The sequence below is a fragment of the Petromyzon marinus genome, chromosome 1, assembly GCF_048934315.1.
Source record: "Petromyzon marinus isolate PM22_M1 ecotype Great Lakes invasive population chromosome 1, UKy_Petmar_22M1.pri1.0, whole genome shotgun sequence".
NCBI lineage: Eukaryota > Metazoa > Chordata > Hyperoartia > Petromyzontiformes > Petromyzontidae > Petromyzon > Petromyzon marinus.
In genome coordinates this window covers 10,162,537-10,179,174 of record NC_133667.1, presented here as the reverse complement: position 1 = coordinate 10,179,174, position 16,638 = coordinate 10,162,537, and the positions used below count along the sequence as shown (strand labels likewise).

At 51.9% G+C, this 16,638-nt stretch overlaps 1 protein-coding gene across 4 annotated transcripts in view; it reads right to left on the bottom strand.

Moving 5' to 3' along the window:
- The window catches only part of LOC116942797 (uncharacterized), a 62,111-nt gene that overhangs the window by 13,923 nt on the left and 31,550 nt on the right, over positions 1 to 16,638 (bottom strand). For 3 of the 4 annotated variants that reach the window (XM_032955086.2, XM_032955076.2, XM_076062480.1), the window contains exons 2-4: positions 16,260 to 16,335; positions 11,638 to 11,772; positions 7,072 to 7,182 (exon numbers count right to left, since the gene is read on the bottom strand). The exons of the other annotated variant lie outside the window; for it this stretch is intronic. In XM_032955086.2, coding sequence (XP_032810977.1) covers positions 7,072 to 7,182; positions 11,638 to 11,772; positions 16,260 to 16,335 — 322 coding nt within the window. The remainder of the gene's footprint in view (positions 1 to 7,071; positions 7,183 to 11,637; positions 11,773 to 16,259; positions 16,336 to 16,638) is intronic. 4 annotated transcript variants of the gene reach the window in all.

Here is a 16,638-nt window from a genome sequence, read left to right as displayed (position 1 = left end):
GGGAGTTGATGGAGGACTTTGGGATGGTGGATACGTTCAGGAGGGTGCATGGCACGCGGCCAGGGTTCACGTGGGCAGATAAGAGTGGGGGAACACAGTCACGTATCGATTTTATTTTCGTTTCCGACAAGGTGAATGTGGGAAGTGCGGGGGTGGAACCTTTTCCCCTCTCGGATCACAGAATGGTGGTGGCGGGGCTTGTGATCCCAGGTGGGGTGAAGAGGGGGAAAGGGTGTGTGGAAGATGAATGTGGGCTTGCTGGTGGATCAGGAGGTGGCGGAGGACTTCACGCGAGCATATACCAGCTGGAGGACGCTGCAGGTATGCTTCCCCACAAGGGTGGAGTGGTGGAGGCAGATACAGGGTAGGATAAGAACGTTCTTTCAGCGTTATAGTAGGAGGAAGGGGGTGGGTAGGGAATTGAGACAGTGGAACGCTAGGTTAGAAAGGCTGTATAGACTGCTAGAGCTAGGGTTCCCGGTGGGAGAAAGGATAGAGGAGTTGAAAGGGAGGGTAGCCTCAGTCCTGGAAAAGTGGACTAGGCAATTAGTGTATAGGGCGAGGGTCAGGGCAACAGAGGATAGGGAGCAGTGTACAAGATTTTTCTTTAAGGCGGGTAGGGAGGGAGACAATGAAATGAGGGAGCTGGTTAGTCTTACTAGGGGTAGACAGGTGACGACGGAAGGGATGATTAGTGTAGCAGAGGACTTTTATGGGGATTTGTATAAGAGGAAAGGGATAGGTGGGGGGGGCGGAGGGAGGAGCTGCTGGGGGCATTGGGGAAGAGGGTTGAGAACCCGGAGGCGCTAGGGGAGAGGATTCGACGGGAAGAAGTGGAAGGGGCGGTGAAGGGGCTGAACAAGAACAGGACCCCAGGCCCGGACAGGATCCCAGCGGAATTCTATATAAAATTCTGGGAACTCCTGAAAGAGGATATTATGCAAATTTGTAGGGAAACTCTGGAGGAGGGGCGGGTGCCGGACGACATGTGGGAGGGTCTGGTCACGTTGATTTATAAAGGGAAGGGGGACCGTAGGCTCCTGGGAAGTTGGAGGCCAATAACCCTCTTGAATGCGGACTAGAGGATTAGGGGGGTGGTAATACCGTGGAGCAAGGAGCAGGGAAAGGTGACCCTGTACATGGACGATGTGGCCGTGCTATGCAGGGACGTAGCATCGGTATGGAGGGCAATGGAGGGGATGGGGAGGTTCTGCGCGGCCTCCAGATTGAAGGTTAGTGTGGGGAAAAGTGAGCTGATGGTGTTTGGAGACTCGAGGCTTTTCGAGGGTCGGCCGCCAGAACTGAGTCTACAAACTGAGGGGATAAAGATACTGGGGGTGTTCTTCTGTGGGGATAGAATGGGGGAAAATAGCTGGGAGAAGGGGGTGAGGAAGGAAAAGGGCTGTCTGGGTAAGTGGGCTGGGAGGCAGCTCACGATGGCCGGTAGGATTATGGTGGTAAAGACAGAAATATTACCATCCCTAAACTACTTGGCGCAGGTTTTCCCGCCAGGTGCGAGGGAGGCTAAGGCCTTGGCCTCGGCGATTTTCAGGTTTATCTGGGGGGGAGGGATGGAGAGGGTGAGGAGGGCTGTGGTGTGTCTGCAGGTCCGGAATGGGGGAAAGGTGGGGTATACCCTGCAATTGACTTCTGTCTGCAATGCGCTGCGGCTGTTCTTCTCTGCGGAGCCGCGGGGCAAGGCAGCGTGCTATATGAGGTATCGACTGACGTGGCAGTTGCGGGGGCTCGGGATGACTGGGATAGGAAGGAGCACTCCTTTGGACTGGCCGGGGGGCTGGATCAGCGACGTGGTGGGGAGCTATGCCGGGCAGCACGGCCTGAACTGGTGGGGCGGCTGGTGGGCTCCCAGGGAGGTGCGGGCTGCGGCGGAGAAGGAGGAGGCCTGTGACGAGGTGGCCGGTGCGAGGAGGGAGATGCACGGGAAGATTTGGAGGAATGTGTTGTCGGCAGCGCTCACGAAGGAGCAGAGGGACCTGTCATGGCTGGCTGTCCGGGACAGGTTGGAGACGCGGGGTTTCTTGTACAGCCACGAAATGGCGCATACCCCCAAGTGCCCGAGGGGCTGCAACGCGGACGAAACTGCAGCACATGTGATGGTGGCAATGGCTTACTCCTCCTCCAGACCAGGAGGTCTGGAGGAGGAGTAAGCCATTGCTGGCCCGTTTCGCGCTGTCGAGGGTGACGGCACGGGACGTCATGTGGGGAGAGCTGCGGGGGGTGGGGAGGAAGGACAGGGACCAGGTGTGGGCTGTAATAGGAGCGACGAAGGAGGCGCTGTGGAAAGCGTGAACGAATGAGCTGGAGGGGTCCCTGATGTCCCCGTTGGAGACAAGTTATGTTGCGAGGAGATTGTTGGAAAGGGTGGTGAAGGGGGACCGGGTGAAAATGGGGCGCGATGCCGCAAGGGAACAAAGGAAGTGGCCGCTACCCAGGGTGGGCTAGGGCGGTCAGGGGGGGGGGGGGAGGGGGGCACCAGCGTCCGGGGGTGAAGGCTGCCCCTCCAGTGCTGTGGCAGGGTTGACTCCGGTCCAGAGGGTGGGTCGGTGGCTGAGCGGGGCCTTCATGGCGCGAGCGAGGGGGCGGGCCCTCGGTTTTTGCTTTGTTTTGTTTTTGCTGTCTCCGCTGAGATACTGAATAAATTTTTAAAAACCGTAATTACCAGCGAAACCCGTTCCTGTTCTTCCTGAAGTGCCGCTGCGGCACACGTCGGCATCCCGTGGACTCTCCAGCCACCCCGGGTTTTGCGAGGGCCCCAGGCCGGGCGGTCTGGGGTGGCCTTGCTGCCGGAGGGTGGGGGGGCCACACGCGCTGCGGGGAAGGTGATCTCACCGCAACGAGTGCATGGAGACGGCAGGGAAGGAGACGGAGACGCGGCGTACGCCACGGACCATGGTGGGTGCCCGCAGGGCCGAGAGTGACAGGAGAGACGGCGCGGGCCCGTCTGGAGCGGGGGAGATGATGGGGGAGGTGCAGCGAGGAAAGGGTGTGGAGATGGTGGATGGGCCGGAGGGGACGGGGAGGGAGGAGCGAAGAGGATGAGGGGAAGCGCCGGGAGGATAGGGATGGAGTGCCCCCGAGCAGAGCACAGGGGAAGAAGCAGGAGGGGTGCCAGCAAGCCAGGGGCCGCGGGAGGGACAGTGGAGGGAGAGGACAGTGAACGCTGGCCCGGTGGGAGGGGGGAGACCCAGCGAAGGAGCGGGGAGGTGGCGCAGTGGAGCCGAGGCGGGCTTGACGCCAATGCACGCCAGGAGGCACAACTGCGTCAGGGTGGAATTCAAGGACGACGTGGAGGAGGAGGTGACGCTGGATAGAACGACCTTTGTGAGGTCGGTGATGCTTGGGATGCTGCGGGTGGAGGTGGCGGATCTTTACTGCCTGATTGCTCTGCCGGGGAGGAGAGCTTTTTACGTGAGCTTTAATTCAAATCTCCTGCTGCAGAATTTCCTCACCCGCTTCGAGGAGAGGGCAGGGGAGAAGCCCCTGACATCCATGAGGACGCGGCTGCTGTCAGACCTGGAAACGAAGGTTGTCGTCTTCCTGTACAACGAGGCACTACATGACCAGGATGTGGAGGTGTGGTTAAGGCAGCACTGCATGCTGTTATCTGGCTGCAAGAGGGTGCAGGACTCGGCGGGGATATGGACATGGGCCAGGCAGTGGAGGGTGCGCCTGAAGACGGAGGGGGGGGGGGGCTCTGAAGCATATCCCGAGCGCCTTGAACATCGGGGGGAACAAGGGGTACGTCGTATACGCGAGCCAGCCCAAACTGTGTAGGAGGTGTGGGGGAAGGGGGCATCTGGCGGCGGCATGCGAGGCACGGATCTGCTACAGGTGCAAGGCGCCGGATCACACGGTGGAGGAGTGCGGGGAGCTGGTCCGATGCAACCTCTGCGGTAGCAGAAGGCATTTGTATAGAATCATATGCCAACAGGGTGCGGGCATACCGGAATGGACAAGCAGTGGAGGTAGTGGAGGAGGCGGCCGGACGGGAATCGGGCCGGGAGCTTGGTGGGGAGGAGGAAGGAGAGGCGGCGGAACCATGACCCCCCGGGGGGGGGTGAGGGAGGGGGACCTGTGGGGAGGGAAGCAACACCACCACTGGACTGGGAGCGGGGGAGGAGGAGAGGAAAGACGGGGGAGAAGACCCAGGAACCCCAGTGGGAGACTGGGCGGAGGCAATGGGCGAGGAGGAAGGCGAGGGGGAGCAAGGGGTGGAGGAAGGAGCTGTCGGGGCATGGGAGGAAACGGTTGGGAGGAAGAGGAAATTGGACAGAGCCCTAAAAGGGGCTGGCTCCCTACATGACACGGGCCCTTCAGGCTCCTCGCTGGACACAGAGGAGTCTGGGTGGAGGAGGGCGGAAGGGGGGGGGGACGGTTGAACCGGGAGAAGCCCCAGAGGTTGAAGGGGAGGAAGAAAGTGAGAGAGAAGGCGGTCAAGGGCGGATGGGGGGAGCGTGCAGCGGAATCGGAAACGGAATAAAATACACTTTGGCATGGACCTCTCCGTGGCGTCTATAAACGTGAGAGGGATGAAGGGGAAGGGAAGGAGAGGGGCAATCATGCACCTGTTAGAGACCACCAGAAGAGACGTGACCTTCCTTCAAGAGTGCCACCTACCGTTCACCCTGGGTTCGGAAGTCCTGCTGGAAGATTGGAACGGCCACTACGTATGGTCGGGTAGCAATGGGAACCGGTGTACTGGGGTGGTTACCCTCCTAGGCAGGAGGGAAATGAGGGTGGAAGGGACCCAGGAAGTGATACCGGGCCGGCTCCTTTGTGTGGATGTATCCTACCAAGGCGTGGAGTTGCGGCTGGTGAACGTGTATGCCCCGGTACGATGCATGGAAAGGGTAGAGGTGTGGGAGAGCTTGGCGACCCTATTGGCCACCAGGCGACAAGTAATTTTAGGGGGTGATTCAACTGCCCGCTATATTTGGCGGACCTGGTGTCGACAAAGGGGAGGAGGAAATTGGACTCTTCCTCCAGAAAGCTGAAAGAGCTGATGGAGGACTTTGGTATGGTAGACGCATTCAGGAGGGTGCATGGTGCACGGCTCGGGTATACGTGGTCAGATGAGAGCGGGGGAACGCAGTCGCGGAGAGACTTTATTTTCGCCTCTGCCAAAGTAGAAGTGGGAAGTGCGGGGGTGGAGCCATTTCCCCTCTCGGACCACAAAATGGTCGTGGCAGGGCTCGCGATCCTAGGTGGGGCGAGGAGAGGGAAAGGAGTATGGAAAATGAATGTGGGTCTGTTGGAGGACCAGAAAGTGGTGGGGGACTTCGTACAAAAATACAAAAGCTGGAGGACCCTACAGGACTGGTTCCCCACGAGGGTGGAATGGTGGGGCCAGATAAAGGACAGGATAAAAACGCTCTTCCAGCATCATAGTAGGAGGAGGGGAGTGGGTAGGGAATTGAGGCAGTGGAATGCCAGGCTGGAGAAAATGTACAGGCTGCTAGAGCTAGGGCTTCAGTATTGGAAAGAAGGGCAACGGAGGAAGGGGAGAGGTGCACGAGGTTTTTCTTCAAAACAGGTAGGGAGGGAGATAACGCAATGAGGGAATTGATAAGGGTAAGTGGGCAGGGAGGCAGCTCACGATGGCTGGCAGGATTATGGTGGTGAAGATGGAGATACTGCCAACTTTAAGCTACCTGGCGCAGGTATTCCCACCTGGTAAAAGGGAGGTCAAGGTTTTGACCTCGGCGCTTTTCGGGTTTATCTGGGGGGGAGGGATGGAGAGGGTGAGGAGGGCCGTGCTGTGTATGCGGGTTGGGAACGGGGGGAGGGGCGCCCCAAATGTGGAGTACACCCTGAACTCGACCTTTGCATGTAACGCGCTGAGACTGTTCTTCTCCGCAGAGCCGCGGGGCAAGGCGGCGTGTTACATACGGTATCGCCTGACGTGGCGCCTGCGGGGCCTCGGGATGACCCAGGCAGAGAGGAGTATACCTTTGGACTGGCCGGGGGGCTGGATCAGCAACGTGGTGGGGCACTACATTGGGCAGCACGGCCTGAACCGGTGGGGGGGCCGGTGGACCCCCAGAGAGGTGCGGGCCGAGGCGGAGAAAGAGGAGGCCTGTGATGAGGTGCCAGGTGCGAGGAGGGAGGTGCACCGACAAATTTGGAGAAACATGTCGGCGGCACTCACGAAGGAACAGAGGGACTTGTCATGGTTGGCAGTCCAGGACAAGCTGGAAACGAGGGGTTTTATGTACGGCCGCCAAATGGCACACACCCCCAAGTGCCCGAGGGGCTGCAACGGGGACGAAAGTGCAGTGCACGTGATGGTGGCATGCCCCTTTGCCCAGGAGGTGTGGAGGCGGAGCAAGCATTTGTTGGCCCGGTTCGCACTGTCGAGGGGGACAACACGGGACATTATGTGGGGGGAACTGCGGGGTGTGGGAAGGGAAGACAGGGACCGGGCGTGGGCTATAATAGAAGCAACGAAGGAGGCCTTGTGGAAAGCGCGCAAGAAGGAGCTGGAGGGGTCCCAGATGTCCCCATTGGAGGCATGCTATGTGGCAAGGAGGTTGTTGGAGAGGGTGGTGGAGGTGGACTGGGTGAGACTGGGACACGAAGTGGCAAGGGAAAGATGGAAGTGGCCGCTACCCAGGGTGGGTTAGGGCGGCCGGGGGGGGGGGGGGGGAGGAGGCAGCCCCTCCAGCCACAGATGTGGCGAGTGCTGTGTCGGGGGCGACTCCGGTCCTGAGGATGGGTTGGTGGCCGAGCGGGGCCTTCGCGGTGAGAGGGAGGGGGCGGCCCCTCGGTTTTTTCTTTGTTTTGTTTCTCCGCTGAGACACTGAATACATTTTAAAAATCGTAATTACCAGCGAAACGTCGTACTCAAACTGTAAATGTTGTGGATTCACTCTTCAACATACCAGTGGGCTAAAGTAGTGAACTATTTGTCTTTGTCAACGTGACACTTTGTTTACTGTTTGGCCGTGTCGTGTGGTGGAGGGTTACGACACATTTATAAATAACGCGATCTAACCCAAAAACCTTTATTATGAATAATGGTCGCGAAAGCCTACGTGTTAAATTTCTCACCTGTGTTTGATGTGACCCCACAAGGCTGTGAAGGATGAGCCCGACTGTATCCATCCTTACACTGACACACAGTGTCACTAGTGACAGTACAGTCCTGTTGAACATCTTCATCTACACATCAGAGAACAAAAGGAAACTTAGTTTAATTTCAGTACTGTACTGTTTGTTTAATGTACAAAATGTTGGTCTTGGCAATATGTCCCAAGTAGCTATAACTTTAGCATAGTGTACATTACAATTTGGTAATACGATGGAACTTGTATAATATTTGATGGCTGTGGAGAACAGGGTAATTGATAAACGAATCATAACGGGAAAAAAACGCCACTTTTTTCAAATTTTCTTGTTGTGGTTTTCACACCTGATGATTGCTTGTGTTGCAGTCGAAACGTCGTGAAAATTTTATTGTTTTATATTTTATTATTTTATTGTTTCCCTTCTACGTGACTTTACCGAAAGAACCAAGAATATGAATCCCTGCAGCCACGAAAGCTTTAAATAAAAATTTAAACGAATCTTTGTTGTAACTTGCTGATCCGCTCCTCCTAGATATCTGTCAAAAGGAACCTCACAGCTAATCGGATTCCTTCAGTGAAAATGAAGATTATGATTAGAAGGTATGGATTAGAGGAGTCACTCGCTGATCATTATAATCGAACAGCGGGTCACATTTACCTGTGGCATGGCATTCGAGAATGCATGCCGCAACGCAGCTCAACTCAAACAATTATTGGAATTATAACCGAGGCGACATGAGGTCAGTTTATCTAGTCTCGTCTCACCTGTGGAGGTTCATCAGAGATGAGATGAGGGGCTCATGCGATGGCAGTTTAAAAAGTCATAGATGTTGCCTCTCCTCTTTAATGCTGCGTAGTATTCAATTTGTATCACCTGGCGTTGTGTGTATGAGAAGACTAGAAACACAATTTATTCGGGCGACATTGCCCTGTAATCTGCCAGCATTGGAGATAGTGGCTTAGTGGATGTTGCCATGGACCTTATTGACTGTAATTGTGGACATTATAGGTGAGTTGTAAATAACCAGGATATATTAATCTCAACTCTTAAACAGGAATTGCTAGATCTTCCAATGATGTCACCTCTGCATATTATTTCACTCTCCCCAGGTTCCTGTGCATTGATTCATCCTCTTTTTTACGGTTTCATTTCAGATTTTAGTATTCTAATAGTATATAGTTTTGTTCTTAGACCATCTTATATTCCCGACTTATTATACATTTCCTCTTTTGTCTATAGTGCCTTTTCAACTTCTGCAACTTCTTGAGCCAATTTATGTGAAACCCGACCCGCCATCTTGTCCTCACCCTCCTGACTGCGGTCTGCTGGACCGCAGTGTGATCGGGGAGTACCGGTTCAAACTGTTTGTGCCATCTTCTTCTTCTTCTGAGCAGCTCAATATTGTGATGGTCATATTCTTTAAGTTACCATACATAGCAGGCGTTACCAAAAAGATTGCTAAAATCTTAAACGAACAGAAGATCCAGGTCCGATTCAGTACAGTACACAAAATCCGTAATCTAATCTCATCTGTAAAGGATGCCATTCCTGACTTGCAATACCCTGGTGTCTACAAACTAAGTTGCATCTGTGGTGACTTACATTGGGAAAACGAAACGTCATGTCTCTGACCGTATCCGCGAGCACAAGTCAGATCTGAAACATGGCAGAATTAATTCCTCCGCCGTTGCTGATCATTGCTATAACGCTGTGGGCTCTCATGATATTGTTTTTTTCCGAGACCAGGGTACTCTGCAAACCGTATGCCGTATGGCTACTATCGAAGGTTTGCTCATGAAGCCATCCAGATGTACAAACATAGGCATGACTTCAACCAAGAAGATGGATACAAATTGCGCAATCATTTGAAAGATGTTATTAACCAGGTAAAAATGTAACTGTTCATAGTTGTCCCATCTTATTTATCAGGCACTAGTCTATTTTATCGAGTTAATTGCATCCCCAGCGTTTAGCAGTGCTGCTATTTTGCTTTGGGTGCCCTCATCGGTTTTGGCTGCAGTCCTTGCCACTGCTTCGCTTTCTCTTCCCCCCCACGCATCTCCAGCTCCCTCAGCCTCTCGCTTCCAGCCACGCCAACTTCCCCCCCCCCACCGCCCAGTCTCACGTTCCCAGTCCCTAACGTCCACGCAACGCCCCCCCTCTCCCCTTATCCCCCCCTCCCTTCCCCCCCCTCTCTGACTTATACAGTGAGGGAAAAAAGTATTTGATCCCCTGCTGATTTTGTACGTTTGCCCACTGACAAAGAAATTATCAGTCTATAATTTTAATGGTAGGTTTATTTTAACAGTGAGAGACAGAAAAACGACAACAAAAATCCAGAAAAACGCATGTCAAAAATGTGATGAATTGATTTGCATTTTAATGAGGGAAATAAGTATTTGACCCCTCTACAAAACATGACTTAGTACTTGGTGGCAAAACCCTTGTTGGCAATCACAGAGGTCAGACGTTTCTTGTAGTTGGCCACCAGGTTTGCACACATCTCAGGAGGGATTTTGTCCCACTCCTCTTTGCAGATCTTCTACAAGTCATTAAGGTTTCGAGGCTGACGTTTGGTAACTCGAACCTTCAGCTCCCTCCACAGATTTTCCATGGGATTAAGGTCTGGAGACTGGCTAGGCCACTCCAGGACTTTAATGTGCTTCTTCTTGAGCCACTCCTTTGTTGCCTTGGCCGTGTGTTTTGGGTCATTGTCATGCTGGAATAGCCATCCACGACCCATTTTCAATGCCCTGGCTGAGGGAATGAGGTTCTCACCCAAAATTTGATGGTACATGGCCCTTTGATGCGGTGAAGTTGTCCTGTCCCCTTAGCAGAAAAACACCGCCAAAGCATGTTTCCACCTCCATGTTTGACGGTGGGGATGGTGTTCTTGGGGTCATATGCAGCATTCCTCCTCCTCCAAACACGGCGAGTTGAGTTGATGCCAAAGAGCTCCATTTTGGTCTCATTTGACCACAACAAGTTCACCCAGTTGTCCTCTGAATCATTCAGATGTTCATTGGCAAACTTCAGACGGGCATGTATATGTGCTTTCTTGAGCAGGGGGACCTTGCGGGCGCTGCAGGATTTCAGTCCGTCATGGCATAGTGTGTTACCAATTGTTTTCTTGGTGACTATGGTCCCAGCTGCCTTGAAATCATTGACAAGATCCTCCCGTGTAGTTCTGGGCTGATTCCTCACCGTTCTCGTGATCATTGCAACTCCACGAGGTGAGATCTTGCATGGAGCCCCAGGCCGAGGGAGATTGACAGTTCTTTTGTGTTTCTTCCATTTGCGAATAATCGCACCAACTGTTGTCACCTTCTCACCAAGCTGCTTGGCAATGGTCTTGTAGCCCATTCCAGCCTTGTGTAGGTCTACAATCTTGTCCCTGACATCCTTGGAGAGCTCTTTGGTCTTGGCCATGGTGGAGAGTTTGGAATCTGATTGACTGATTGCTTCTGTGGACAGGTGTCTTTTATACAGGTAACGAGCTGAGATTAGGAGCATACTCTTAAAGGGAGTGCTCCTAATCTCAGCTTGATACTTGTATAAAAGACACCTGGGAACCAGAAATCTTTCTGATTGAGAGGGGGCAAATAATTATTTCCCTCATTAAAATGTAAATCAATTTATAACATTTTTACATGCGTTTTTCTGGATTTTTTGTTATTATTCTGTCTCTCACTGTTCAAATAAACCTACCATTAAAATTATAGACTGATTATTTCTTTGTCAGTGGGCAAACGTACAAAATCAGCAGGGGATCAAATACTTTTTTCCCTCGCTGTATAACCCCCTTAACCCCGGCATCTCTCCCACTTCAGTTAAAACAAATTCTTGCTGTGGTTTTCACACCTGATGATGATTGCTTGTGTTGCAATCGAAATGTCGCGATTGAATTAACTTTTTTTTACCAACGTGACTTTACCGAAAGAACCAAAGAGTATGGATCTTTGCAGTCACGAAAACTTCAAATCTAGAATTCTTTAAGTTATTTAAGATGGAGGCCCTTTCTCATGAATGAAGAAAGACGATCGTCATATGTAGCAACAAGATGGATAGCAGCCTGCTCAAGTTAAGATCAAGGAAGATCAGCTCGAGGATTGGGGCCCACTGTCTGCCCTTGCCGTCAAGCACCGACCACAGCCTCTTGTGGAGTAAAGCGCGTCCCACTTGGAGTGTTGTGACCCCATTAAAAAACCTGAAAATTATTTTTCTCAGCCCACCTTTCTCATCATGGATTGACCCTCGTCATGTATGGTACATCCACAGATGGAATGTAAAGTGCAGCCTATGCAGAAACATGCTTTGAAACAACCTCGGATTGCATAGACCTTTGTCTTCTTTTTAAAATATATCATACACCACGACCTACTTTCTAACCAATTGCAAGGTGATATAACGAACTTTCTCATCCATTTGGTTACTTAACCTGTTTGTTTAATTTCACTTAGAGTGATTTATTAACCTTTGTTCCATGCATCTCCACACTCAAATAACACCTATATACACACCCAAAACCTACTGATGTGGAACTCTTACAGAGAAGATTGCAGGTGCTGCACTTTTTGCATTGAGGATCACGGTGTGCATCGTCCATGTAGTCCTTCCCTGGCATGCAAGGTGTGCATAAAGATTGGTCGCCATTGTAAAAGCAGTCATAAAGCCACTTGCTTCCTGTAAAATGGACAAGTTCAAGTAATCATGTTGTCAGGAAATTACTTTTGTTTGATTAAATATTACATTTCAATACTTTTACTTCAAACGCGTTATTCAATGTGGATGCATTTTTAATTGATGACGTTATTTATACAAAGCATAATATTAATTCCAAAACATTCATTTCTGATGCCTTTTCATGTTACTCTCTGGCCTGCTGTAATACATATCACAAGATCATTAGTTTGAGCAATGAAAAAAGACATTTCGGAATGTTTTAGCTTTTTACAAGGTAAGGCCCACTGAGCTATATAGCTCTTTTTCAGAAGCGACCTGGCCACAAATGATAGCTCATCAAATGAAAATGTTTCGCAGCCAATTACTCGAAATGGTCATTGACACCCAGCTGAGTACTGAAACGCTGCTTAAATATAATATAGCCCATTGGTGATCAACTTTAACCTTCCCAGGTATATTATAGAAATGCTCTGCTGCAAGTGTAGTGACATATAATGTATCACGATGGCACCAGGAGCCTGTTACTGATAGAGAGGAGAACTGGGAGTGAGTAGCCCTCTCTGACAGCAGGGTGTGCTATGTAATGGAAAAGGGTCCCCAAAGGGCATGGTTCTGGTGGCTGGCAGAGAGAGGGCATCTCTGGACGTAGCAGCCCGATTGGCTGACAAGGGCACGTGACAGGACAGGGTAAGGATGTGGGCCAAAGGTGACAGAAGGGACATGTGGTGTATGGCCCAGAATCTTATGGTGAGTTCCAGAAGGGGGCGTGGCTGAGGGCGGAGTCAGGCCACGCTGGGGGGCATAAAAGGGAGGTCCCGGGGTCCCATCGGGGCTGTCTGCTGGAATGGAACCCGCCGTGCTAGGTCGTCTCCTTGGTCTCCGGTCATCGTGCTCGGCATCGTGAATTAGGCAGTGTGTTGACTGACCTGACCCGTTCATGTAGTTACCCCGTGGTTACCGGTTATATAGGTATCCCGTTGTGGTTACGTTTATGTAGTTACCCCATTGTGGTCATAGAATAAACGTGTTGCCTCCTTAGTTAAGTGTGTCTCTCAGTGAACCCACTACATCTGGCATCATAAGTGCTCAAAATGATTAGTCGAAACTTCTAGTGTAGTGCGATGCTTACAAGAAAGAAGCTTCTCACCATGGTGTCTTCAGACGAAGAAGACAGCGGGGATGTGATTTCCCAGACAACCCCGGGTGTTGCGACCACGGAGGATTTTCACGAGGCGGGTCTCCCGGCAGAGCAACAGGAGGAAGCCGACGTTTCCGCGCTACCGTCGTCGGGAAAAGGGTGCTGAATGTGCAGTGCCTACCTCGCTGACTTGTTGTCTTCAGCAGCGCTGGTGGCTGAACTCGACATGGAGGAGCCAGAGGAAGATGCCGGAGTGCCGAGCCGCGAGTGGATAGCTCAACCGCTATTGGTTTGTGTGATCTGAGCCTCAAGAAGCGGCTCCCCTTTGTAAGATAATTCACAGCCGCAGGGGGTGACTGGGAAGCGTTCCAGCGGCGATTCACCGCCACCTGCGACCTGGCCAGATGGACCTGCGTTGGAGGCGCTGCGGGCGCTCCTGACCACCTTGGATTACGGTACCTTGGCGGCATTCTACGCCATCCCACCTGAGGACTGAGTGACGCTGCCGCAAGTTTTCACCCAGATGGTGGTCATTTTCGACCCGCCATCAAATGTGCGACAAAAAGACGGGGGGAGACCGAGACGCCCCTCGCCTTCCGCAGTGTGCTGATGTCACTGGCGCAAGCCGCCTACCCCAAAATGGAGCAAGCTGGGTTAGGCTCGTTGGTGTTGGAACGAATATTGATGCTGGCCCAAGAATTGAATGTTTTCCTGCCCGCAACAGAAGAGACAACTTGTCTTCACTCAAGGTTGCGCAATGCATCCAAGCACATTTTAACTTCCGGTGTCGAGCGGGGGTGGCCGCTCGTGTGGGACTTTCAGAGATGGCGGAAACCCCAGAAGGCGTGGAGCCCCCCCAAGTCTGCGCATCGGTCGACGTTGATTCACAGGGGAAAGGCGATGCAGATCGGCGAGGGGGGCGAGACCAACGGAATGGGATTTTCTTCGCCGAAGGAGTGCCCACGTCATCTGTTTTAAGTGCGGCCTGCCGGGTCACATCTTGAGGGGAAGTCGTACTAAATGAAGGACATTTTTCATGATGGCGTCATCACCCTGCCGACCTCCGCTCCTCTGAGTCCACAGGCCGTTACAGTCACCTCATGCATCTTGTTCGCATGCCGGGTCGGATTCGTGTCTTGTTACTCCTCGCCGTGTTATGGAGCATGAGAATCGTGTTTTGGTGGGTGGTCGATGGCCGCGGCTTCCGGGTCAGTGGTCGGCGTTGGGATATTGTATCGTGGCTGCGGCGGCGGGATCTTCGGCAGTCGTTGAGACCATGCAGGGTGTTGAGGTGTGGATGATCATTGACATGGGAGCATCCGCTACCATCATTTCAAAAGTGATTTATAATACATTGCTGCCAAATTTGTGTGATCTGAGCCCCGTGGGAATCCCGTGTTTTGCCACTAATGGCGGGTCCTTGGGTATCATTGGTCAGATATCGGCGACAGTCTGTATTGGAGAGATCCAGATGACAGGTCCGGTGCTAGTTTCTTAGTCATTTGCTGTATCCTGTCTGTTGGAAATCGATTTTCTTAGGAGGATGCCCCTTAAGATCTTGGTGGATTAAGGGTGAATTGAGCTGCTGTCGGGCCGTCGATTGGCGTTTTTGTCCTCCCCGACTCGATTATGTACAGTAAACATGACAGTTCAAGCCCTAGTGAGAGAGACTGTTAGAATTCCCCATGGTGCTCAGATGCTTGTGTCTTTGTAGCTGCGGAAGCAGCTCGACCAGGAAGTCACCGGAGGAGGGCTTTAAGTGGGTACGTCCGCTAAATTGTATAGACCATTGCAGGGTCCGGTTGAAGTGATTGAGATCAAAAGGCCACAGTATGTACAGATCCAGTTTAGTCGCAGGCGTTGGTACGCACATCCGTCGCAGCTCAAACCGTGTTTCCCGCCTTGCGGGATCCCTTCATCTCCACTACCCAAGGGCCCAGTGTCTGATGTGTCCGACGAGCTGGGGCGTGCGTCCGTGGAGGTTGTGCCTCAGCGGATTTCTGTTCTTCCGCCCACAAGATCCCGGCACTTTACACCCTTCGAGTCACTAGTTGCACCGATCGGATGCCAATGAAAGAGAGTGGAGCGGCCGGCACACAATCCTTTTCCTCCTGGTTTTTTTTCCTCCCAGGAGGGGCCACACCCGTTAGGCCATCTTCAAGTTGTCCCCGGGACCCCCAGGGAATCCGCTCCAACCCCGCCTGGGGGTCTGGCGACGAGGACCCTTTCGAAGTCCGTCTATATTAAATGACCCTCCTCGAGCGTCCTATTTAACCCAATGCTGTCCGTCAGTGGTCGCATGCACGTGCCGGATTGTGTTACCGGTTGGACTGGGTGCTTCATGTGCTCATGGGTTGTGACACGCGTATGGGTGTTGGGTGGTGTGCATTGTCTGGGGGTTTGGTTGGTTATTGAATGTTCACGGAAATTTTTGTTTTGTTTTTGGAAATCTTGTTCTGTAAGTGTGCATATTTTGCTTGTTGACAGTTGTTATTGGTTTTATTGTTCCATTCAAAATTGTGGTTGGAAGTAGTTCGTTTTATTAACTGAGGTATCATGGTCAGCCGGGGCGGCTGAGTTTTATGGGGGGGGGGGGGGGGGGGTGATGTATTGACATATAACGGGTCACTACGGCGCCTGGTGCCACTTACTGATTGAGAGGAGAACTGGGAGCGTAGTAGCCCTCTCTACCAGCAGGGTGTGCTATGTCATGGAAAAGGGTCCCAAAGGGGCATTTTTCTGGTGGCTGGCAGAGAGAGGGCATCTGAGGACATAGCAGCCCGATTGCCTGGCAAGGCCACGTAACAGGACAGGGTAAGGATGTGGGCCAAAGGTGACAGAAGGGACACGTGGTGTATGGCCCAGAATCTTCTGGTGCGTTCCAGAAGGGGGCGTGGCTGAGGGCAGAGCCAGGCCATGCTGGGGGGCATAAAAAGGAGGTCCTGGGGTCCCATCAGGGCTGTCTGCTGGAACGGAACCAGCCGTACTACATCTTCTCCACGGTCTCCGGTCTTCGTGCTCAGCATCGTGGGTCAGGCAGTGTGCCGACTGACCTGAACCGTTTATGTAGTGACCCCGTGGTGGTTACCGGTATTATAGTTATCCCGTTGTGGTTACGTTTATATAGTTACTCCGTTGTGGTCATAGAATAAACGTGTTGCCTCCTGAGTTGTGTGTCTCTCAGTGAACCCACTACACAAGCATTGCCTTAATTTTAGTATTTGTAGAAACAATCATCAATCGCTTATATTGTCTACATGAAAACCACACATTATACAAACTAATGGTTGACCATTTAGAGCAGTAAATGCATTGCCCGTCACAATATGTTGCTGCTTTGATCGGTTACCTGGAGGACAGAGGTGGCAGCAAAGCCCGTTCGCCGCTCTGTATTGTCCTTTATCTTCACATTCATTAAGCTCAACCTTAACATGAAATTAAAGTAGAACAAGAGTCAGGGCACAGCTACGTGTATGCAACAATTCAATACATTTTTGTCTTGCCTCTTAAGCCTCGTTTCTACTGTCTAAATGTACTGTCTGCTTCGCACTGTGTATCGTTTGTACTGTCTGTTTTATGTATAGTGCCTTGCTTGTACTGTCGTGTCTGTTCTGTATGCCTACATTTTCCAGTCTCATTTCGTTATATTACCCTGAAGGAAAAACGAATCGAAGAATGTATTACTTCAATAATAAAAAATATTCAACTTGAAAAATAAATGTTTAACG